This window comes from Bos javanicus, chromosome X, assembly GCF_032452875.1.
Source record: "Bos javanicus breed banteng chromosome X, ARS-OSU_banteng_1.0, whole genome shotgun sequence".
NCBI classification, from domain to species: domain Eukaryota; kingdom Metazoa; phylum Chordata; class Mammalia; order Artiodactyla; family Bovidae; genus Bos; species Bos javanicus.
In genome coordinates this window covers 98,006,510-98,032,097 of record NC_083897.1, presented here as the reverse complement: position 1 = coordinate 98,032,097, position 25,588 = coordinate 98,006,510, and the positions used below count along the sequence as shown (strand labels likewise).

Genomic DNA, 25,588 nt, shown 5'->3' with positions numbered 1-25,588 from the left:
GATTCCTTTTATTTCTTTTTCTTCTCTGATTACTGTAGCTAGGTCTTCCAGAACTATGTTGACCAATAATGTTGGAGTGGACACTCTTGTCTTGTCCCTGATCTTAGGGGGAATGCTTTCAGTTATTCACCATTGAGAATAATGTTTGCTGTAGGCTTATCAAAAATGGCCTTTACTGTGTTGAGGTAGGTTCCTTCTATGCCCAGCTTTTGAGGAGTTTTAATAACAAATGGGTGCTGAATTTTGTCAAAGGCTTTTTATTCATCTATTGAGATTATCATATGGTTTTTATCTTTCAATTTGTTAATATAGTATATCACACTGTTTGATTTACATATATTGAAGAATCCTTGCATTCCAGGAATAAACCCAACTTGATCATGGTGTTTGAAATTTTGATGTGCTGCTGAATTCTGTTTGCTAAAATTTTGTTGAGGATTTTTGCATCTATGTTCATCAGTGATATTGGCCTGTAGTTTTCTCTTTCTGTGGGATCTTTGTCTGGTTTTGGTATCAGGTTGATGATGGCCTCATACAATTAGTTTGGAAGTGTTCCTTGCTCTGCAATTTTTTGAAAGACCTTTAGAAAGATAGGCATTAGCTCTTCTCTAAATGTTTGATAGAAGTCTCTTGTGAAGCCATCTGGTCCTGGGCTGTTGTTTTCTGGGAGTTTTTTTTTTTTTTTTATCACAGCTTCATTTTCAGTGCTTGTAATTGGGTTATTCATAATTTCTATTTCTTCCTGGTTCAGGCTTGGAAGGTTGAACTTTTCTAAGAACCTGTGCATTTCTCCCAGGTTATCCATTTTATTGCCATATAGTTGTTCATAGTAGTTAGTCTGTTATAATTCGTTGTATTTCTGCATGGTTTGTTGTAACTTCTGCTTTTTCAATTCTAATTTTGTTGATTTGATTATTCTCTCTTTTTTCTTGATGAATCTGGCTAAAGGCTTGTCAATTTTGTTTTTCTTTTCAAAGAACCAGCTTTTAGTTTTATTAATCCTTATTATTGTTTTTCATTTCTTTTTCATTTATTTCTGCTTGGATCTTTATGATTTCTTTCCTTCTAATAATTTTTTTTCTTCTTTTTCCAGTTGTTTTAGATGTAAAGTTACATTGTCTATTCAATGTTTTTTTTTTTTTTTGGTTTGTTTGTTTGTTTCTTGAGGTAGGATTGTATTGCTATAAACTTTACTCTTAGAACTTCTTTTGCTTCATCCCATGGGTTTTGAATTGTGTGTTTGCATTGTCATTTGCTTCTAGAAATTTTTTTGATTTCCCTTTTGATTTCTTCAGTAAACTATTGGTTATTTAGAAACGTGTTGTTTAATCTCCATGTGTTTGTGTTTCTTACAGTTTTTTTTTCTTGTAATTGATATCCACTCTCATAGCATTGTGGTCAGAGAAGATGCTTGATATGATTTCAATTTTCTTATTTACTGAGGCTTGATTTGTGACTCAAGATGTGGTCTATCCTGGGGAATGTTCCATGTGCACTTGAAAAGAAGTAGTATTCTTTTGTATTTGGATGGAATGTCCTGAAGATATCAATGAGATCTATCTCATCTAGTGTATCATATAAGACTTGAGTTTCCTTATTAATTTTCTTTTTTCATGATCTGCCCATTGGTGTGAGTGAGGTGTTAAAGTCTCCTACTATTATTGTGTCACTGTCAATTTCTCCTTTTATGTCTGTTAGTGTTTAATTTTTTATGTATTGGGGTGCTCCTATTTTGGATGCATGCTGCTGCTGCTGTTGCTAAGTCGCTTCAGTCGTGTCCGATTCTGTGCAACCCCATAGATGGCAGCCCACCAGCCTCCCCCGTCTCTGGGATTCTCCAGGCAAGAACACTGGAGTGGGTTGCCATTTCCTTCTCCAGTGCATGAAAATGAAAAGTGAAAGTGAGGTCACTAAGTCGTGTCCGATTCTTTGCTACCCCATGGACTGCAGCCTACCAGGCTCCTCTGTCCATGGATTTTCCAGGCAACAGTACTGGAGTGGGGTGCCATCGCCTTCTCCGTTTGGATGCATAGATATTTACAATTGTTTTGTCTTCCTTTTGGATTGATCCCTTGATCATTATGTAGTGTTTTTCCTTAATTCTTGTAATCTTCTTTATTTTGAGGTCTATTTTGTCTGATATGAGGATTGCTATTCCAGCTTTCTTTTGCTTCCCATTTGCATGAAATATATTTTCCCATCATCTCACTTTCAGTCTATATGTGTCTTTAGGTCTCAAGTGGGTTTTTTGTAGACAGTATATATATATGGGTCTTGTTTTTTTTTTTTTTTTTAATCCATTCAGTCAGTCTGTGTCTTTGGTAAAGAATTTAATCTATTTACATTTGAAGTAATTATTGATATATATGTTCCCATTGCCATTTTCTTAATTGTTTGGGGTCGATTTTGCAGATATTTCTACTCCCCGTGTATTTCTTGGCTATATAATTCCCTTTAACATTTCTTGTAAACCTGGTTTGGTGGTACTGAATTCTCATAACTTTTGCTTGTCTGAAAACTTTTTTACTTCTCCATCAATTTTTAAAAATTAATTAATTAATTTTAATTGGAGGATAATTATTTTAAAATATTGTAGCGGTTTTTGCCATACATTGACATGAATCAGCCATGGGTGTATATTTGTTCCCCATCCTAAATTCCCTCCCACTTCTCTCCCCATCCCATCCCTCAGGCTCATCCCAGTGCACCAGCCCTGAGCACCCTGTCTCATGCATCAAACCTGGACTGGATATCAATTTCACATATGATAATATACATGTTTCAGTGCTATTCTCTCAAATCATCCCACCCTCGCCTTCTCCCACAGAGTCCAAAATACTGTTCTCTACATCTGAGTCTCTTTTGCTGTCTTGCATATAGGGTCATCATTACCATCTTTCTAAATTCCATATATATGCATTAATATACTGTATTGGTGTTTTTCTTTCAGACTTACTTCACTATATATGTCAGACTTCCCTGGTGGCTCAGATGGTAAAAGCATTTGCCAACAATGCAGGAGACCTGGGTTCGATCCCTGGGTTTGGAAGACCCCCCCCTAGAGAAGGAAACAGCAACCCACTGAAGTATTCTTGTCTGGAAAATCCCATGGACAGAGGAGCCTGGTAGGCTACAGTCCATGGGGTCACAAAGAGTCTGATACGACTGGGCGACTTCACTCACTATGTATAATAGGCTCCAGTTTCATCCAACTCATTAGAACTGATTCGAATGCATTATTTTTTAATAGCTGAGTAATATTCCATTACTGGCGAGCTGGCGGCTTGCTCTCCGCCACCGTGTTCCTTCGACTGAGCCTCCCCTGAGCCCCCAGCCCCAGGATCGCAACACCCTAAGGAGGTAGCCTAGGTGAGGGGGCCAGGGTTGTGGAGCCCTAAGCCCCCGGCTGCCTGATGGAGACCAAGTTGGAACTGCTGCCGCCCCAGATGGCCATAGCAAAGGCAAGCAGTTGCTGCGTGCATGCAGGAGGGCTGAGAGGACCTACTCCATGTTCAAGGTCAGGAGGGGCGGATGTCAGGAGATACCCTTTGTCCAAGATAAGGAGCAGCAGCTGTGCTTTGCTGGAACAGCTGTGAAGAGATACCCCACGTCCAAGGTAAGAGAAACCCAAGTAAGACAGTAGGTGTTGAAAGAGGCATCAGAGGGCAGACACTAAGTCATAATCACAGAAAACTAGTCAATCTGGTCACACGGACCACAGCCTTGTCTAACTCAGTGAAACTAAGCCATGCCGTGTGGGGCCACCCAAGATGGGAGGGTCATGGTGGAGAGGTCTGAAAGAAAGTGGTCACTGGAGAAGGGAATGGCAAAGCACTTCAGTATACTTGCCTTGACAACCCCATGAACAGTATGAAAAGGCAAAATGATAGGATACTGAAAGAGGAACTCCCCAGGTTGGTAGGTGCCCAATATGCTACTGGAGATCAGTGGAGAAATAACTCCAGAAAGAATAAAGGGATGGAGCCAAAGCAAAAACAATACCCAGTTGTGGATGTATTTGGTGGTAGAAGCAAGGTCTGATGCTGTAAAGAGCAATATTGCATAGGAACCTGAAATGTTAGGTCCATGAATCAAGGCAAACTGGAAGTAGTCAAACAGGAGATGGAAAGAATGAACGTTGACATTCTAGGAATCAGCAAACTAAAATGGACTTGAATGGGTGAATTTAATTCAGATGACCATTATATCTACTACTGCAGGCAGGAATCCCTTAGAAGAAATGGAGTAGCCATCATGGTCAACAAGAGTCTGAAATGCAGTACTTGGATGCAATCTCAAAAACGACAGAATGATCTCTGTTCATTTCCAAGGCAAACCACTCAATATCACAGTAATCGAAGTCTATGCTCCAACCAGTAACACTGAAGAAGCTGAAGTTGAACGGTTCTATGAAGACCTAAAAGACCTTTTAGAACTAACACCCAAAAAAGATGTTCTTTTCATTATAGCAGACTGGAATGCAAAAGTAGAAAGTTATGAAACACCTGCAGTAATAGGCCAATTTGGCCTTGGAATATGGAATGAAGCAGGGGAAAAGCTAATAGAGTTTTGACAAGAGAATGCACTGGTCATAGCACACACTCTCTTCCAACAACACAAGAGAAGACTTTACACATGTACATCATCAGACAGTCAACACTGAAGTCAGACTGATTATATTCTTTGTAGCCAAGATGGAGAAGCTCTATACCGTCAGCAAAAACAAGAGCAGGAGCTGACTGTGGCTCAGATCATGAGCTCCTTATTGCCAAATTCAGAATTAAATTGAAGAAAGTAGGGAAAACTACTAGACCATTCAGGTATGACCTAAATCAAATCCCTTATAATTATACAGTGGAAGTGAGAAATAGATTTAAGGGACTAGATCTGATAGACAGAGTACCTGATGAACTATGCAGAGGTTTGTGATATTGTACAGGAGACAGAGATCAAGACCATCCACAGGGAAAAGAAATGCAAAAAAGCAAAATGGCTGTCTGGGAGGCCTTACAAATAGCTGTGAAAAGAAGAGCAGTGAAAAGCAAAGGAGAAAAGGAGAGATATAAGCATCTGAATGCAGAGTTCCAAAGAATAGCAAGAAGAGATAAGAAAGCCTTCTAAGCGATCAATGCAAAGAAATAGAGGAAAACAACAGAATGGGAAAGACTAGAGATCTCTTCAAGAAAATAAGAGACACTAAGGGAATATTTCATGCAAAGATAGGATCGGTAAAGGACAGAAATGGTATGAACCTAACAGAAGCAGAAGATATTAAGAAGTGGCAAGAATACACAGAAGAACTGTACAAAAAAGAGCTTCACAACCCAAATAATCACGATGGTGTGATCACTCACCTAGAGCTAGACATCCTGGAATGTGATGTCAAGTGGGCATTAGAAAGCATCACTGTGAACAAAGCTAGTGGAGGTGATGGAATTCCAGTTGAGCTCTTCCAAATCCTTAAAGAGGATGCTGTGAAAGTGCTGCACTCAATATGCCCACAAATTTGGAGAACTCAGCAGTGGTCACAGGACTGGAAAAGGTCAGTTTTCATTCCAATCCCAAAGAAAGGCAATGCCAAAGAATGCTCAAACTACTGCACAATTGCACTCATCTCACACGCTAGTAAAGTAATGCTCAAAATTCTCCAAGCCAGGCTTCAGCAATTCGTGAACTGTTAACTTCCAGATGTTCAAGCCGGTTTTAGAAAAAGCAGAAGAATCAGAGATCAAATTGCCAACATCTGCTGGATTATGGAAAAAGGAACAGAGTTCCAGAAAAACATCTATTTCTGCTTTATTGACTATGCCAAAGGTTTGATTGTGTGGATCACAGTAAACTGTGGAGAGTTCTGAAAGAGATGGGAATATCAGACCAGCCAACCTGCCTCTTGAGAAACCTGTATGCAGGTCAGGAAGCAACAGTTAGAACTGGGCATGGAACAACAGACTGGTTCCAAATAGGAAAACGAATACATCAAGACTGTATATTGTCACCCTGCTTATTTAACTTCTATGCAGAGTACATCATGAGAAATGCTGGGCTGGAAGAAGCACAAGCTGGAATCAAGATTGCCAGGAGAAATATCAATAACCTCAGATATGCAGATGTCACCACCCTTACCGCAGAAAGTGAAGAGGAACTAAAAAGCCTCTTGATGAAAGTGAAAGAGGAAAGTGAAAAAGTTGGCTTAAAACTCAATTTTCAGAAAACTAACATCATGGAATCTGGTCCCATCACTTCAGGGAAATAGATGGAGAAACAATGGAAACCGTGTCAGACTTTATTTTTGGGGGTTCCAAAATCAGTGCAGATGGTGATTGCAGCCATGAAATTAAAAGATGCTTAGTCTTTGGAAGGAACGTTATGACCAACCTAGATAGCATATTCAAAAGCTGAGATATTACTTTGCCAATCAAGGTCCATGTGGTCAAGGCTATGGTTTTTTCCAGTGGTCATGTATGGATGTGAAAGTTGGACTGTGAAGAAACCTGAGCACAGAAGAATTGATGCTTCTGAACTGTGGTGTTGGAGAAGACTCTTAGGAGTCCCTTGGACCACAAGGAGATCCAACCAGTCTCTTCTAAAGGAGATCAGTCCTGCGTGTTCTTTGGAAGGACTGATGGTAGAGCTGAAACTCCAATACTTCGGCCACCTCATGGAAAGAGTTGACTCATTGGAAGATTCTGATTCTGGGAGGGATTAGGGGCAAGAGGAGAAGGGGACAACAGAAGATAAGATGGCTGGATGTCATCACTGACTTGATGGACATGAGTTTGGGTGAACTCCGGAAGTTGGTGATGAACAAGGAGTCCTGGTGGGCTGCTGTCTATGGGGTCACACAGAGTCGGACACAACTGACGCGTCTTAGCAGCAGCAGCAGCAGCAGCAGCAGCAGCAGCAGCAGCAGCAGCCAATGGACATCTAGGTTGCTTCCATGTCCCGACTGTTGAAAACAGTGCTGTGATGAACACTGGGGAACACGTGCCTCTTTTAATTCTCGTTTTCCCAGTGTGTATGCCCAGCAGTGGGATTGCTGAGTAGTATGGCAGTTCTACTTCTAGTTTTTTAAGGAATCTCCACATTGTTCTTCATAGTGGCTGTACTAGTTTGCATTCCCATCAATAGTGTAAGAGGGTTCCCTTTTCTCCACACCCTCTCCAGTATTTATTTTTTGTAGACTTTTTGATAGCAGCCATTCTGTCTAGCCTGAGATGGTACCTCATTGAGGTTTTGATTTGCATTTCTCTAATAATGAGTGATGTTGAGCATCTTTTCATGTGTTGTTTGTCATCTGTATGTCTTCTTTGGAGACATGTCTATTTAGTTCTTTGGCCCATTTTTGATTGGGTCATGTATTTTTGTGGAATTGAGCTTCAGGAGTTTCTTGTATTTTTTTTTTTTTTTTGAGATTAATTTGTCAGTTGCTTCATTTGCTATTCTGAAGGCTGTCTTTTCACCTTGCATATAGTTTCTTTCATTGTGCAAAAGTTTTTAAATTTAATTAGGTCTCATTTGTATATTTTTGCTTTTATTTCCATTACTCTGGGAGGTTGGTCATAGAGGATCCTGCTGTGGTTTATGTCAGAGAGTGTTTTGCCTATCTTTTCCTCTAGGAGTTTTATAGTTTCCGGTCTTACATTTAGATCTTTAATCCATTTTGAGTTTATTTTTGTGTATGGTGTTAGAAAGTGTTTTTTTTTTTTTTTTTTAGCATCTACTTCTGCTTTATTGACTATGCCAAAGCCTTTGACTGTGTGGATCACAACAAACTGTGGAAAATTCTTTCTTTTTTTTTTTTCTTAAAATTTATCCTGAACCCTCCTCCCTCCTCCCTCCCCATACCATCCCTCTGGGTCGTCCCAGTGCACCAGCCCCAAGCATCCAGCATCGTGCATTGAACCTGGACTGGCATCTCGTTTCATACATGACATTTCACATGTTTTAATGCCATTCTCCCAAATCTTCCCACCCTCTCCCTCTCCCACAGAGTCCATAAGACTGTTTTATACATCAGTGTCTCTTTTGCTGTCTCGTATACAGAGTTATCGTTACCATCTTTCTAAATTCCATATATATGCGTTAGTATACTGTATTGGTGTTTTTCCTTCTGGCTTACTTCACTCTGTATAATAGGCTCCAGTTTCATCCACCTCATTAGAACTGATTCAAATGTATTCTTTTTAATGGCTGAGTAATACTCCATTGTGTATATGTACCACAGCTTTCTTATCCATTCATCTGCTGATGGACATCTAGGTTGCTTCCATGTCCTGGCTATTATAAACAGTGCTGCGATGAACATTGGGGTACACGTGTCTCTTTCCCTTCTGGTTTCCTCAGTGTGTATGCCCAGCAGTGGGATTGCTGGATCACCATATACAAAAATAAACTCAAAATGGATTAAAGATCTCAACGTAAGACCAGAAACTATAAAACTCCTAGAGGAGAACATAGGCAAAACACTCCCTGACATACATCACAGCAGGATCCTCTATGACCCACCTCCCAGAATATTGGAAATAAAAGCAAAAATAAACAAATGGGACCTAATTAAACTTAAAAGCTTCTGCACATCAAAGGAAACTATTAGCAAGGTGAAAAGACAGCCTTCAGAATGGGAGAAAATAATAGCAAATGAAGCAACTGACAAACAACTAATCTCAAAAATATACAAGCAACTCCTACAGCTCAAGTCCAGAAAAATAAATGACCCAATCAAAAAATGGGCCAAAGATCTAAATAGACATTTCTCCAAAGAAGACATACAGATGGCTAACAAACACATGAAAAGATGCTCAACATCACTCATTATCAGAGAAATGCAAATCAAAACCACTATGAGGTACCATTTCACACCAGTCAGAATGGCTGCGATCCAAAAGTCTACAAATAATAAATGCTGGAGAGGGTGTGGAGAAAAGGGAACCCTCTTACACTGTTGGTGGGAATGCAAACTAGTACAGCCACTATGGAGAACAGTGTGGAGATTCCTTAAAAAACTGGAAATAGAAAGTGTTCTATTTTCATTTTTTTACAAGTGGTTGACCACTTTTCCCAGCACCACTTGTTAAAGAGACTGCTGTTTCTCCATTTTGTGTTCTTGCCTCCTTTGTCGAAGATAAGGTGTCCATAGATGTGTGGATTTATCTCTGGGATTTCTATTTTGTTTCATTGATCTATATTTCTGTCTTTGTGCCAGTACCATACTGTCTTGATGACTGCAGATTTGTAGGATAGTCTGAAGTCAGACAAGTTGATTCCTCCAGTTCCATTCTTGTCTGTCAAGATTGCTTTGGCCATTTGAGGTTTTTTGTATTTCCATACAAATTGTGAAATTGCTTGTTCTAGTTCTCTGAAAAATATCGTTGGTAAAAAAAATATATATATATATCGTTGGTAGCTTGACAGAGATTCAACTGAATCTATAGATTGCTTTGGGTAGTATACTCATTTTCACTATATTGATTCTTTCAATCTATGAACATGGTATATTTATCCATCTATTTGTGTCCTCTTCGATTTATTTCAGCAGTGTTTATAGTTTTCTATATATAGGTCTTTTTTTTTTTTTCTTTAAGTAGATTTATTCCTAGGTATTTTATTCTTTTCGTTGCAATGACGAATGGAATTGTTTCCTTAATTTTTTTTTGTCTTATCTCATTGTTAGTATACAGGAATGCAAGGGATTTATGTGTGTTAATTTTACATCCTGCACCTTTACTATATTCATTAATTAGCTCTAGTAATTCTCTGGTGGAGTCTTTAGGGGTTTCTATATAGAGGATCATGTCATCTGCAAATGGTGAGAGTTTTACTTCTTCTTTTCCAATCTGGATTCCTTTTATTTCTTTTTCTTCTCTGATTCCTGTGGCTAAAACTTCCAAAACTATGTTGAATAGTAGTGCTGAGAGTGGGTGCCCTTATTTTGTTTCTGACTTTAGGGGAAATGCTTTTAACTTTTCACCATTGAGGATAATGTTTGCTGTGGATTTATCATATATGGCTTTTATTATGTTGAGGTATGTTCCTTCTATTCCTGCTTTCTGGAGGGTTTTTTTCCTTTTATCATAAATGGATATTGAATTGTGCCAAAGGCTTTCTCTGCATTTATTGAGATAATCATATGGTTTTTATTCATTCAATTTGTTAATGTGGTGTATCACATTGATTGATTTGTGAATATTGAAGAATCCTTGCATCCCTGGGATGAAACCCATTTGGTCATGATGTATGATCTTTTTTATATGTTGTTGGATATTGTTTGCTAGACTTTTGTTAAGGATTTTTGCATCTATGTTCATCAGTGATATTGGCCTGTAGTTTTCTTTTTTTGTGGCATCTTTGTCTGGTTTTGGTATTAGGGTGATGGTGGCCTCATAGAATGAGTTTGGAAGTTTACCCTCCTCTGCAATTTTCTGGAAGAATTTGAGTTGGATAGGTGTTAGCTCTTCTCTCAATTTTTGGTAGAATTCAGCTGTGAAGCCGTCTGGTCCTGGGCTTTTGTTTGTTGGAAGATTTCTAATTACAGTTTTGATTTCCATGCTTGTGATGTCTCTGTTAAAATTTTCTATTTCTTCCTGGTTCAGTTTTGGAAAGTTATACTTTTCTAAGAATTTGTCCATTTCTTCTAAGTTGTCCATTTTATTGGCATATAGTTGCTGATAGTAGTCTCTTATGATCTGTTGCATTTCTATGCTGCTGTTGTGATTTCTCCATTTTTATTTCTAATTTTGTTGCTTTGATTCTTTTTCCTTTTTTTTCTTGATGAGTCTGGCTAATGGTTTGTCAATTTTATTTATCTTCTTAAAGAACCAGCTTTTACCTTTGTTGATTTTTGCTATGGTCTCCTTTATTTCTTTTTCATTTATTTCTGCCCTCATTTTTATTATTTCTTTCCTTCTAGCAACACTGGGGTTCTTCATTTCTTCTTTTTCTAGTTGATTTAGGTGTAGAGTTAGGTTATTTACATGATTTTTATCTTGTTCCTTGAGGTAAGCTTGTATTGCTATGAATCTTCCCCTTAGCACTGCTTTTACTGAATCCCATAGGTTTTGGATTGTCGTGTTTTCATTCATTTCTATGCATATTTTGATTTCTTTTTTTAATTTCTTCTGTGATTTGTTGGTTATTCAGAAGCATGTTGTTTAGCCTCCATATGTTTGTAAACAGTTGTTTTTTTTTTTTTTTTCCTGTAGTTGACATCTAATCTTACCACATTGTGATCAGAAAAGAGGCTGGAAATGATTTTTTTTTTTTTTCAATTTATGAAGACTAGATTTATGGCCCAGGATGTGATCTATCCTGAAGAATGTTCCGTTTGCACACGAAAAAAAGGTGAAATCCATTCTTTTGGGGCTGAAATTTCCTATAGATACCAATTAGGTCTAAGTGCTTCATTGTATCATTTACAGTTTGTGTTTCCTTGCTAATTTTCTGTTTAGTTGATCTATCCGTATGTGTAAGTGGGGTATTAAAGTCTTGTACTACTATTGTGTTACTGTTATTTTCCCCTTTCATATTTGCTAGCATTTGCCTTACATATTGCAGTGATCCTATTTTGGGTGCATATATATTCATAATTGTTATATCTTCTTAGAGTGATCCTTTGATCATCATGTAGTGTCCTTCTTTGTCTCTTTTCACAGCCTTTATTTCAAAGTCTATTTTATCTGATATGAGTATTGCTACTCCTGCTTTCTTTTGGTCTCCATTTGTGTGAAACATCTTTTCCCAGCCCTTCTTTCAGTCTGTATGTGTCCCTAGGTTTGAGGTCAGTCTCTTGTAGACAGCATATATAGGGGTCTTGTTTTTGTATCCATTCAGCCAGTCCTTGTCTTTTGGTTGGGGCATTGAACCCATTTACATTTAAGGTAATTATTGATAAGTATGATCCCATTGCCATTTACTTTGTTGTTTGGGGTTCGAGTTTATACACCTTTCCTGTGTTTCCTGTCTAGAGAAGATCCTTTAGCATTTGTTGAAGGGCTGGTTTGGTGGTGCTGAGTTCTCTCAGCTTTTGCTTTTCTGTAAAGCTTTTGATTTCTCCTTCATATTTGAATGAGATCCTTGCTGGGTACAGTAATCTGGGTTGTAGGTTTTCCTCTTTCATCACTTTAAATATGTCCTGCCATTCCCTTCTAGCCTGAAGAGTTTCTATTGAAAGATCAGCTGTTATCCTTATGGGAATCCTCTGGTGTGTTATTTGTTGCTTTTCCCTTGCTGCTTTTAATAGTTGCTCTTTGTGTTTCATCTTTTAAAATTTGATTAATAAGTTTCTTAGGGTGTTTTGCCCTGGGTTTATCCTGTTTGGGACTCTCTGGGTTTCTTGGGCTTGGGTGGCTTCTTGCTTCTCCATTTTAGGGAAGTTTTCAACTATTATCTCCTCAAGTATTTTCTCATGGCCTTTCTTTTTGTCTTCTCCTGGGACTCCTATGATTCGAATTTTGGGACGTTTAACATTGTCCCAGAAATCTCTGAGGTTGTCTTCATTTCTTTTGATTCTTTTTTCCTCTGTGCTTCATTTATTTCCAGCATTCTATCTTCCACCTCACTTATCCTATCTTCTGCCTCACTTATTCTACTGTTGGTTCCTTGCAGAGTCCTTTTGATTTCAGTTATTGTGTTATTCATTATTTATTGACTCTTTTATTTCTTCTAGGTCCTTATTAAACATTTCTTGCATCTTCTAAATCCTTGTTTCCAGGCTATTTATCTGTAACTGAATTTTGTTTTGAAGATTTTGGATCATTTTTACTATCATTATTCTGAATTCTTTTTCAGGTAGACTCCCTATCTCCTCCTCTTTTGTTTCATTTGTTGGGCATTTGTCATGTTTCTTTCCCTGATGAATATTTCTCTGTATTTTCATCTTATTTAGATTGCTGTGTTTGGGGTGGCCTTTATGTATGCTGGAAGTCTGTGGTTCCTCTTGTAGAGGTTACTTCCTGTGAGTGGGGTTGGACGAGTGGCTTGCCAGGTTTTCCTGGTTAGGGGAGCCTGCATTGGTGTTCTGGTTGGTGGAGCTGAATCTATTCTCTATGGAGTGCAGTGAAGTGTCCACTAGTGAGTTTTTATGTCTGTGGGTTTGGTGTGTCTTTTGGCTGCCTGTATTTTAATGTTGAGGGTTATGTTCCTGGATTCTTGGAGAATTAGCTTGGTATGTCTTGCTCTGAAACTTGTTGGCTCTTGGGTGTAGCCTGGTTCCAGTGTAAGTATAAGGCTTTTGGATTAGCTCTTGTTGATTAATATTCCCTGGAGTCAGGAGTTTTCTGGTGTTCTCAAGTTTTGGATTTAAGCAACCTGGCTCTGGCTTTCAGTCTTATTCTTAGAGTAGCCTCTAGACTTCTCCATCCATACAGCACTGATGATAAAACATCTCCTTTCGAAGAGAATGGGCCGCCTTTCTGGGTGCCTGTTGTCCTTTGCCAGCGTTCAGAAGTGGTTTTGTGGAATTTGGTCAGGGTTCATATGATCTTTTGATGATTTTGTCAGGGAGAAAGTGATCTTCCCATCCTATTCCTCTGCCATCTTAGGACTGCCCCTGGATGGGATCCATAGCACAATGGAGATGACAAAGGGAAGATTAGTGAACTTGAAAACAGAGCAATAGAGACTATATAATCCAACCTTTGGGGCTTCCTTGGTAGCTCAGCTGGAAAAATCCTCCTGAAATGCTGGAGACCCTGGTTCAATTCCTGGGTCAGGAAGATCTGCCGGAAAAGGAATAGGCTAACCACTCCAGTATTCTTGGGCTTCCCTGGTGGCTCAACTGGTAAAGAATATGCCTGTAATGAGGGACATCTGCCTGGGAGGGAGAAGATCAGCTCTTCCCAGCCACGCCCACTGGTGCTGCAGCCTGGAGCCTCTCCATCAATTTTGAATGAGATTCTTGCCAGGTACTATAATCTTGGTATATATTTTTCTGTTTCAATACTTTAAATATATCCTGCCATTCCCTTCTGGCCTGCAGAGTTTCACTTGAAAGACCAGCTATTAAGTATATGGGGTTTCCCTTGTATGTTACTTGTTGCTTCTCCCTTGCTGCATTTAATATTCTTTCTGTGTGTTTAGTCTTTGTCAGTTTGATTAGTATGCGTCTTGGTATGTTTCTCCTTGGGTTTATCCTTTATGGGACTCTTTGTGCCTCTTAGACTTGATTGACTATTTTCTTTTCTATGTTGGGGAAATTTTCAACTATAATCTCTTCAAAAATTTTCGCATACCCTTTCTTCTTCTGGGATCCCTATAATTCGAATTTGGTGCATTTGATATTGTCCCAGAAATCTCTGAGACTATCCTCAGTTCTTTTCATTCTTTTTACTTTATTCTGCTTTTCAGAGGTTATCTCCACCATTTTGTCTTTGAGCTCACTGATTCGCTTTTCTGCTTCAGATATTCTGCTATTGATTCCTTCTATTTTTAATTTCAGTAGTAGTGTTGTATGTCTCTGTGTGTTTATTCTTTAATTCTTCTAGGTCTTTATTAATTGATTCTTGCATTTTCTCCATTCTGTTTTCAAGGTTTTTGATCATCTTTACTACCATTATTCTGAATTTTTTTTCAGATAATTTGCCTATTTCCTCTTCATTTATTTGGACTTCTGTGTTTCTAGTTTGTTCCTTCATTGTGTAGTATTTCTCTGTCTTTTCATTATTTTTTTTTTAACTTATTGTGTTTGAGGTCTCCTTTCTTTCTCCTTTTTTTTTTAAAATTTTATTTTATTTTTAAACTTTACAATATTGTATTAGTTTTGCCAAATATTGAAATGAATCCGCCACAGGTATACCCGCGTTCCCCATCCTGAACCCTCCTCCCTCCTCCCTCCCCTACCCTCCCTCTGGGTCGTCCCAGTGCACCAGCCCCAAGCATCCAGTACCGTGCATCGAACCTGGACTGGCGACTCGTTTCATACATGATATTATACATGTTTCAATGCTATTCTCCCAAATCTCCCCACCCTCTCCCTCTCCCACAGAGTCCATAAGACTGATCTATACATCAGTGTCTCTTTTGCTGTCTCGTACACAGGGTTATTGTTACCATCTTTCTAAATTCCATATATATGCATTAGTATACTGTATTGGTGTTTTTCTTTCTGACTTACTTCACTCTGTATAATAGGTTCCAGTTTCATCCATCTCATTAGAACTGATTCAAATGTATTTTTTTAATGGCTGAGTAATACTCCATTGTGTATATGTACCACAGCTTTCTTATCCATTCATCTGCTGATGGGCATCTAGGTTGTTTCCATGTCCTGGCTATTATAAACAGTGCTGCGATGAACATTGGGGTACACGTGTCTCTTTCCCTTCTTTCTCATTTTCTTTGAATTCTTTCTTCCTTTTTGTGTCTGTCCTCCTAAAGTTTGTCCAGTGGTTTGTGTAAGCTTCATATAGGGTGATATTGGTGCTGAATTTTTGTTTGTATTTTTTTTCCTGTGATGGACAAGGCTGAGTGAGGTGGTGATCCTGTCCGCTGATGATTGGGTTTGTATTTTTGTTTTGTTTGTTATTTAGATGAGGCATCCTGCACAGGGTGCTACTGCTGGTTGAGTGATGCTCGGTCTTGTATTCAAGTGGTTTCCTTTGTGTGAGTTCTCACTATTTGATATTCCCTCATGTTAGTTCTCTGGTAGTCTAGGATGTTGGATTCAGTGTTCCCACTCCAAAAGCTCAGCGCTTGATCTCTCCCCAAAGACCAGCCTAGGTCTAATCTACCAAGAGGAATTTCACCCAAAATGAAAGGGCCTTTACTTGAGTTCCAAAAGCCAGTGTGCAAGAACACAGTGGAGATCTCTGACTCAGTGGAACCTCAGTATTGCCTGCCACGTGGACAGGCCTCCTTGGATTGCAACAGATAATTAGAAGGTCTGTCTTTGGCAGTGGTCAGCAGAACCCTTGTAGAATTTTTAATGATGGTCACTCTGGCCAGTATGTGGTGATGCCTCATTGTAGTTTTTATTTGCATTTCTCTAATAATTAGTGATGTTGAGCATCTTTTCATGTGCCTATTGGCCTATGTGCCTATTGGTATATTTTCTTTGGAGAAATGTCTATTGAGGTCTTCTGCCCATTTCTTGATGGGATTGCTTGTTGTTTTGTTATTGATTTTATGAGCTATTTTTATATTTTGGGTATTAAGCCTTTGTCCCATCATTTGCAGATATTTCCTTCCAGTTCATATTGTTGCTTTTCATTTTTGTTTGTGGTTTCCTTTGTGGTGCAATAGCTTATAAGTTTGATTAGGTCCCATTTGTTTATTTTTGCTTTTACTTTTATTGCCTTGGGAGACTGACCTAAGAAAACAATGGCATGACTTATGTCAGAGAATATTTTGCCTATCTTCTCATCTAGCAGTTGTATGGTATCATGCCTTATATCTAAGTCTTTAAGCCATTTTGAGTTTACTTTTGTGCGTGGTGTGAGGGAGTATTCTAATTTCATTCTTTTACATGTAGCTGTCCAGCTTTCCCAGCACCACTTGCTGAAGAGACTGTCTTTTCTCCATTGTGTAGTCTTGCCTTCTTGTTGAAGACATTGAACGTAGGTATGAGGGTTTACTTCTGGGCTCTCTATTCTGTTTAATTGAGTATAAATACTGTTCCATTACATAGTATACTATTTGACTATTTACTATTGATCAAGGTCCAGATTCTTGGCCTTAATGTTGACAAGGCAAAAATGTTTTTTGCCCAGTATAGATGCAAATTATGTGTGTTTCATAGAAAAGGTAATCACAAAGATTACAGTTTTATTGCTCTATAGGGCAGTAACCATTTCTGGATTTAACACTGCAAACTTATTTCAGCATTCCTTTCCTTTCCTGACTATATAATTATCTGTTCCTCTAAGGCTTCTGGAACCCTAGATTTGTAATGCTGCTTGTTCCCTCATTAATGATATACACTCACTATATATTTTCTAAGTCATGTTTCTAGCTTTTTGAAAATTATACTTTAGCAGAGCCCACTGACATTCCCCCATTCTAACTCTTCTGGGAATACAAGGCAAGACCAGTGGGTCTCCTCTAGCATGCACGACCCTTTCTTCTGTGTCCCAAACAAAACCTGTTTTAGAAAGACCCCAAATAAGACCAAAGCCCCAGACCCAACCTTCTGTGGGGCTGCTTGAGGATACCTTGCTTCCTCCACAGTCAATACACAGCTCACTCACCTTCATAGGTGGGGGCTGCTGCCTGAAGGTGGCTGTCTGTCGAGTGTCCTGCTTCCTAGCCACTTGGAGTTGTTGGGCAGCAGCGGCTGCGGCGGCCAAGGATTCAGGGATCGGGGGCTCCTGAGGCTCTGTCTGCCACTCTGCTTTCTGTTTCTCAAAGTAACTTTGGAGAAAAGAGACACTAGCTGGATCATTCTGAAAGCAAGGATAATCTTACCCCTCTTAAGGACTCCATGCTACAGAATAAAGAGGGTTGGGCTGTGGCTCACTGTAGAAAGTTCCTGCACTCTCTCCAGCACAAGGTTCTTCTCCATGCATACTAAGCCCACTGTCTGTTGGGAAAGGTAATCTTCCTGCTCCTTGGCTCTGACAGACTCAGGAAAATCAAGAAATCACAGGGCTATCTAAGTTCTCAAAGGGCATTTGCCTACCCTCCATCCCAAGTTCCTCTGCAGCATTCCTATTAAGTGTCCTCAGGCCTCTGCTGACATACCTGTAGGAATAAGAAGCTCATCACTTCCACAGGCAACCTGCTCTACCTTAAGGAAGTTTGCTTCCTTCTACTGAACTGAACTTTATTTCTCTTTAAAGTAAGCCTAATTCTTAACTCTGAATCTTAAGATAAAGTTCTAAGCTAGTCCCTGGAGGCCATGAAAGCTCACCCTTCTGTATTTTCAAAGGTTTCTGGACACCTCTTGTAGACCTTGACTTGACTTCTAGATCTTAAGAGTCACAGACACACAGACACATAAAGTCATAGACATAGTCCTATATTCTCAAAATTGCACAAAGAACTTTGAAAGCCGTCTAGTAATTCTAGTCTAATCATCTAACAGCCCAACACAGAGACTTACCCAAGGTAATGCAATAAGTCAGCCATTGACTGGCCTGGGGCTATGACAGGCTTTATGTGTGTATATATACATATGTGTGTGTGTGCGCACGTGTGTGTGTGTTGCAGGGACAGGAGGTAGGCAGCTTACTCCAAGGAGAGCTTCTCCTCCTCTTCACATAGGTCAGGGAGCCTCTGCAGGCCCAGAGTCATGCGCAGGGCATCCACATGTTCCTTCAGTGGCTTATACTCATCATGTAGCCGCCGGGTAGACTCTAGCAGCTTGTTTAGGTCATTCTCAGACTGTTTGATAGTGTTTTCCATCTGGAACACAGAGTGAGGTAGGCACACAGAAAAAAAACTCCAAGATTCTCAGTGAGGCTCTACAGCTGAGTGGTTAAAAGCACAGGCTCCAGAGCCAGACCAATCTATGATCAACTCCTCAACCCACCACATATTCTTTGTGACTCTTGTCAAGCTTCAGTTTCTTCATCTATGTAATGGTGATAATAATAGTACCTATCTCATACAATGTTGGTGAAGATTCAATGATTGAATTAATATAAGCTCTCAGTATAGGGGCTATCACAAAGTAAAGGCTCAGTTTTGTTTGCTGGTGTTTAGTTGCTATGTCGTGTCCAACTCTTTGCTACCCCTATGGACTGTAGCCTACCAGGCTCCTTTGTCCATGGGATTTCCCAGGAAAAAATACTGGAGTGGGTTGCCATTTCCTTCTCCAGAGGATCTTCCTGACCCAGGGATCATACCCACACCTCCTGCATTGGCAGGCAGATTCTTTACTGCTGAGCCACCAGGGAAGCCCCCAAAAGCTCAATAACTGGTAATTATTATTCAAATATAGAACCTTAAAGGTGGAATGGTCCTTAGAACTCATGTAGTACACACACCACCACCATTTTACAGGTCAGAGAATTGAGACTCAGAGAGAAGAAGGAACTTCCTCAGAGAAATGCTTCTTAGGAGCAAAGTCTAGGAAAAGTCTCAGGGCTTCTGTCTCCCAGGCCAGTGGCCCTTCTCCTAGATCAGTGTTTCCCAAAATGCAGTTACCAGATAAGCAGAATCAGCTGGGAACTCATTAGGAATGCAAGTTCTCAGATACCACCCCAGATATAAGCAATCAGAGATTCTGGGGTGGAGTCCAACAATCTGTGTTTTAATAGGACTTCTAGATGACTTATGAGGCATGTTCAAGTTTGAGATCCACTGGTCCAGATTTTCAGCCCCTTTGTGATTCATAACTTGTTTTATCTCTATCCTTGGTTAGCTGGTAGCAGAACTACCAACTCTTAATAAGACCCTCATATCCTGTGATCTTGTGACACAGAAAATCCCAAGTAAATATTATCCAAATTGCATTCATATTTTCTTTAAGATCCTAGGCCTGGCAATATCAGGAAAGAAATATTGACAGATAAATGAGTTTCCCAAGAATGGAAACTTAGTTCCTTCAAATGTAATTTAAAAACAAAACAAAACTATTTCTAATTATCATAGGCTCTAAGGGTTGGGAAGAGCCTTACAGATCAGCACCTCCAATCTCCCTCCTGGTGAAGGAATCACCAGTACCATTGCCCAGACAGGTGATCATCGAGACTATGCTTTAATAACTCTAAAAAGTGGGAAACCTATCACCTTAGCAGGCAGTTCATTCCCCACATTCTAAGAGTCTCCAAAAGAGAGACTCAAATGAGGGAGCCCCAGCTTGGTAGGCTGGCAAAGATGATTTGTTTGGCCTAGTTGAAAGCTTTGGAGCCCTAAATTTAAGTTGGACCCCAGAGGCATCTGCCTGCTCAGTCCCCCCACCCAACCCCACCACCAGAGGCATCTGCCTGCTCTGCTTTTCCCCAAGGCTAGCTCTCAACTCCCAGACTCCCAGAATCAAAGCACATCAGAGCTGAATAAGATCTCAGAAGTGGCTGAATCCCTCTCATGGCACAGAGAGGGAAAATGAGGCCCAGAGAGAAGGAACTTGTCCAGTGATACACAATCAGTGACAGAACCAGGGCTGGATCTCAGAACTCCTAGATTCTTCCATTTCACCACAGCCTGATGTCTACTCCCGTAAGTTGGCCACAGTCACATCTTGAGGAGAGGTCACAGCACTCACTACAGCCTATTCCTCCGCAAAGTGCCCAGAAATAGGCTTCAGGCAGCCAGCCACATACCACATTGATATCAGCGTGGATGAGTCGGAGTTCCTCCACATGGGCCATCTTCTCCTGTAGCAGGAGGTCCATCTCCTGCTTGTATTCCTTCAGGTGCCTCTCCTCTGATTCAAGGGCCTCAAACTCAGCCTTCAAACGGGTTTTGATCTTTTCCATCTGCAGGGTCTTGTTCCTGCAGTCCCCCAAATGGAGGAAACAGATCAGCAGGAGGAAGAAGGAAAGGGAGAATGGAGTATAGAGTTAGGCCCTGAGCCAGGGCTATCTTGTTAAGTCATCTTTCTAAGTTTCCCTCTCTTTAGGCAGAAGCAACCTGAAGATATGCCCACAAAGGTAGGGGATTCTTCTAACATAAAAGCTCAGTGAGTCTCAAATGTGGGTGATTGAGTTCCTTGATGGAACATTCGCAAATGTGGGTCAGGTTTTAGCTGGTAGATTAATTCAAGGGAGAGTACCACTAGCATTTAGTGGACACGAGACAGAAATGCTAAACAGTCCCAATGAACAGGAAAGTCTCATAACACAACATCCGGAAAAACAAAACAAAACAAAAAAAACTCTAGATAAGCACTACCCAATACATTTTCTACAATGGAGGAAATCTCCTGTACCTATGCTTTATAATACAGTGGCCACCAAGCACATGTAGCTTTGTTATTGTTCAGTCCCTCGGCCATGTCTGACACCTTATGACCCCATGGACTGCAGCATGCCAGGTTTCCATCTTCTTCACTATTTCCCGGAGATTGCTCAAACTCATGTCTATTGAATCAGTGATGCCATCCAACCGTTTCATCCTCTCTTGTCCCCTTCTACTCCTGCCTTCAATCTTTACCAGCATCAGGGTCTTTTCCAATGAGTAAGATCGCATCAGGTGGCCAAAGTATTGGAGCTTCAGCTTCACCATCAGTCCTTGCAATGAATATTCAAGGTTGATTTCCTTTAGGATTGACTGGTTTGATCTCCTTGCAGTCAAAGGGACTCTCAAGAGTCTTCTCCAACATCACAGTTTAAAAGCATCAATTCTTCAGTGCTCAGCTTTCTTTATATCCCAAATCTCACATCCATACATGACTACTGGAAAACCATAGCTTTGACTATATGGATATTTGTTGACAAAGTAATGTCTCTGTTTTTTAATACACTGACTAGGTTTGTCATAGCTTTCCTTCTAAAAGGCAAGTGTCATTTAATTTCATGGCTCTAGTCACCATCCACAGTGATTTTGGAGCCCAAGTAAATAAAACCTGCCACTGCTTCCACTTTTCTCCCTTGTATATGCCATGAAGTGGCAGATGCCATGATCTTAGTTTTATGAATGTTTAGTTTTTAGCCAGCATTTTCATTTTCCTCTTTCACTTGCAGCAAGAGGCTCTTTAGTTCTTCTTTGCTTTCTGCCATTAGGGTGGTGTCATCTGCATATCTGAGGTTGTTGGTATTTCTCCTGGAAATCTTGACTCCAGCTTGAGCTTCATCCAGTCTGCCATCTTCCATGACGTACTCTGTATGTGAGTTAAATAAGGAGGGTGACAACATACAGCCTTGACCTACTCCTTTCCCAATCTGGAACCAGTACATTGTTCCATATCCAGTTCTAACTGTTGTCTCTTCTCCTTACACAGGTTTCTCAGGAAGCAGGTAAGGTGGCCTGGTATTCCCATCCCTTTAAGGATTTTCCACAGTTTCTTGTGATCTACATGGTCAAAGGCTTTAGCATAGTCAATGAAGCAAATGTAGATGTTTTTTCCTGGAATTCTGCTGCTTTTTCTATGGCCCATCAGATGTTGGTAAGTTGATCTCTGATTCTTCTGCCTTTTCTAAATTCAGCTTGTACATCTGGAAGTTCTCAGTTGACGTGCTGTTGAAACCTGGCTTGAAGGATTTTGAACATTGCCTTGCTAGTATGTGAAATGAGTACAATTGTGCAGTAGTTTGAACATTCTTTGGCATTGCCTTTCTTTGGGATTGGAATGAAAACTGACTTTTTCCAGTCCTGTGGCCACTGCTGAGTTTTCCAAATTTGCTGGCATATTGAGTACAGCACTTTCTCAGCATCATCTTTTAGGATTTGAAATAGCTCAGCTGGAATTCCATAACTTCTGCTAGCTTTTTCTGTAGTAATGCTTCCTCAGGCCCACTTGACTTCACACTCCAAGTTGTCTGGCTCTAGGTAAATGATCACACTATCATAGTTATCTGGGTCATTAAGATCTTTTTTGTACCATTCGCCTGTGTATGCTTGCCATGTCTTCTTAATGTCTTCTGTTTCATGTAGCTACTAAGCATTCAAAATATAGCTAATGCAAGTGAGGAATTGAATTTTGAATTTTGTTTAATTTTAATTAATCAATTAAAATTAAATTTTAACAGTCACATGGGAATAATGGCTCTCATATTGGAGCACACAACTCTGTAGGGTCTCCTCATCAGTTCCAGAAGAGGCAGGGGATGGGAAGAACTGCAGTTCATTTCTTTCCTTAGAAAAATAAAGCCTATTTCTGGTTGTTAATTCACAGATGCATACCATCGTGCTTGGTAATCCCACTTTATTCTAAGGAAATAAGTTAAAGAAGCAAAAAGTTAATACACATGGGTATGTTTTCTGGACTACAAGTGAAATTGGACTGTTTGGCAGATACTAAAAAGAATCATTATTAAGACTTGTGACACAGAAAATGTTGAAGATACTCAGTAAAAAAATAACGTATATACACTAAGATGCAATTTCAAAATACACATGCATGTGACTAAACAAAATTGACAAGAGTACAGTTTCAAGGCTCTTTGGGACCACTGAAGCCTGCCTAAGTGAAAGAGCCTTAAAATTTAGGAAGGAAGCCACTCTAGGGCACACTGTTGTCCTCCAACTTGCTCTCTACTTTCTGGTTCTCAAGTTCTGTCTAACCATTATCTATTACTCAGATTAGGTATCTCCTTTATTCTACCTCTCTAGCTGGCTTTCTCATCTGCCTCAGTCCATCCATCCCATGGTTATTCTTGATCCACACCCTGGCCTCTGACCTCAGCCTGTTTCTTTCTTCATTCTCTCTCCTTTATTAACACTGCCTGTGGCTCCTGCCTCAAAAAGTGACCCTCAATGGCACAGAACCACAGAAAGAATTATGTTAGTGGGTAGCTGATGATAGGGGGATTTTTTCCTTTCAATATTCAAAAATTTCTTTTCAAGTTATTATATTGCTTTTACCTTAGCAATATAAAAGGTTAAAAGGATGGATGTTATTATCCCATTTGTAAAAAAGTAAATTGGGGGTTTGGGATGGTAAGTTGCCCAAGACAAGAGAGCTAGTAAATGGGATGTTGGCGTTTGAACTCAGGGCTCTCTAATGCCACCCACTATTCCACATGGCCTGATGGGAGTTACCAGGCTAAAGGGCATAATAAACATATTGAGTGTTCTTGGGATATCTGCTCAACTACCTTACAGAGGGATGATAATGGTTTTTCCTTGTCGATTAATCCACTATTTGGAGCCCCTCACATCTAGACTTCTATTCTTTTCCTCTAGATTACTTAGGGCTCCCTAGAGTCTCAGTCCCTTTGCCAGAAATCCAGGTTGGGGAATCTGTTGTGGGCCCTACAACTTTTGCAACAGTGTGAGAACTTCTTTGATATAATTGTTTTCTAGTTTTGGGGCCATCTGCTTGGTGGTTCTATGATGGGGCTAAAGGCAACCTCCTTCAAGAAGAGTTATGCCACACACAGCACCTTCTAGGTTTGCTGCAGCCAGAGCCCCTGTCCCCATGGTGGCCACTGCTGATCCGTGACTCTGCAGGAGAGACTCAATCAAAGGCAGTTTTGGCCTTGGAGTACAAAATGAAGCAGGACAGAGGCTAACAGAGTTTGGACAAGATAATGCACTGGTCATAGAAAACACCCTCTTCCAACAATGCAAGAGACAACTCCACACATGGACATCACCAGATGGTCAACACTCAAATCAGATTGATTACGTTCTTTGCATCCAAAGACGTAGAAACTCTACATAGTCAGCAAAAACAAGACTGGGTGCTGACTGTGTCTCAGATCATGAATTCCTTACTGCAAAATTCAGAATTAAATTGAAGAAAGTAGGGAAAACCACTACACTATTCAGGAATGACCGAAATCAAATCCCTTATGATTATACAGTAGAAGTGACACATAAATTCCAGGGATAAGATTTCATAGAGTGCCTGAAGAACTATGAATGGAGGTTCATAACATTTTACAGAAGGCTGTGGTCAAAACCATCCCCAAGAAAGAGAAATACAAAAAGGTTGTCTGAGAAGACCCTATAAATTGTCAAAAAAAAAAAAAAAAAAAAGAGAGAGAGAGAGAGAGAGAGAAAGAAGCAAAAGGCAAAGGAGAAAAAGAAAGATGTATCCATCTGAATGCAGAGTTCCAAAGAATAGCAAGGAGAGATAAGAAAGCCTTCCTCAGTGATCAATGCAAAGAAATAGAGGAAAACAACAGAATGGGAAAGACTAGAGATCTCTTCTAGAAAATTAGAGATACCAAGGGAACATTTCATGCAAAGATGGGCATAATAAAGGACAGAAATGGTATGGACCTAACAGAAGCAGAAGGTGTTAAGAAGAGGTGGCAAGAACACACAGAAAACTATACAAAAAATATCTTAATGACCCAGATAACCACGATGGTACGATCACTCACCTAGAGCCAGACTCCTGGAGTGTGAAGTTAAGTGGGCCTTAGGAAGCATCACTATGAACAAAGTCAGTGGAGGTGATGGAATTCCAGCTGAGCTATTTAAAATCCTAAAAGATGATGCTGAGAAAGTGCTACACTCAATATGCCAGCAAATTTGGAAAACTCAGCAGTTCCCACGGGACTGGAAAAGGTCAGTTTTCATTCCAATCCCAAAAAAAGGCAATGCCAAAGAATGTTCAAACTACCGCACAATTGCAATCATCTCACGTGCTAGCAAAGTAATGCTTAAAATTCTCCAAGCAAGGCTTCAACAGTAGGTGAACTGAGTATTTCCAGATGTACAAGCCAGATTTATAAATGGCAGAGGAACCAGAGATCAAATAGCCAATATCCATTGGATCATAGAAAAAACAAAAGAATTCTGGAAAAAACAATTTACTTTTGTTGCACTGACTATGCTAAAGCCTTTGACTATGTGGATCATAACAAACTGGAATATTCTTTAAGAGATGGAAATACCAGACCACCTTTCTTGCCTCCTGAGAAACATATATGCAGGTCAAGAAGCAACAGTTAGAATCAGATATGCAGCAATGGATTGCTTCCAAATTGGGAAAGGAGTACATCAAGGCTGTATATTGTCACTCTGCTTATTTAAGTTATATGCAAAGTACATCATGCAAATGCCAGACTGAGGAAGCACAAGCTGGAATCAAGACTGCTGG

At 39.9% G+C, this 25,588-nt stretch overlaps 1 protein-coding gene across 2 annotated transcripts in view; it reads right to left on the bottom strand.

Moving 5' to 3' along the window:
* The window catches only part of ZC4H2 (zinc finger C4H2-type containing), a 75,828-nt gene that overhangs the window by 7,480 nt on the left and 42,760 nt on the right, over nucleotides 1-25,588 (bottom strand). The window contains exons 2-4 of one of the 2 annotated variants that reach the window (XM_061410322.1): nucleotides 20,196-20,367; nucleotides 18,161-18,333; nucleotides 17,178-17,340 (exon numbers count right to left, since the gene is read on the bottom strand). In XM_061410322.1, coding sequence (XP_061266306.1) covers nucleotides 17,178-17,340; nucleotides 18,161-18,333; nucleotides 20,196-20,367 — 508 coding nt within the window. The remainder of the gene's footprint in view (nucleotides 1-17,177; nucleotides 17,341-18,160; nucleotides 18,334-20,195; nucleotides 20,368-25,588) is intronic. The other variant, XM_061410323.1, reaches the window with a different exon arrangement.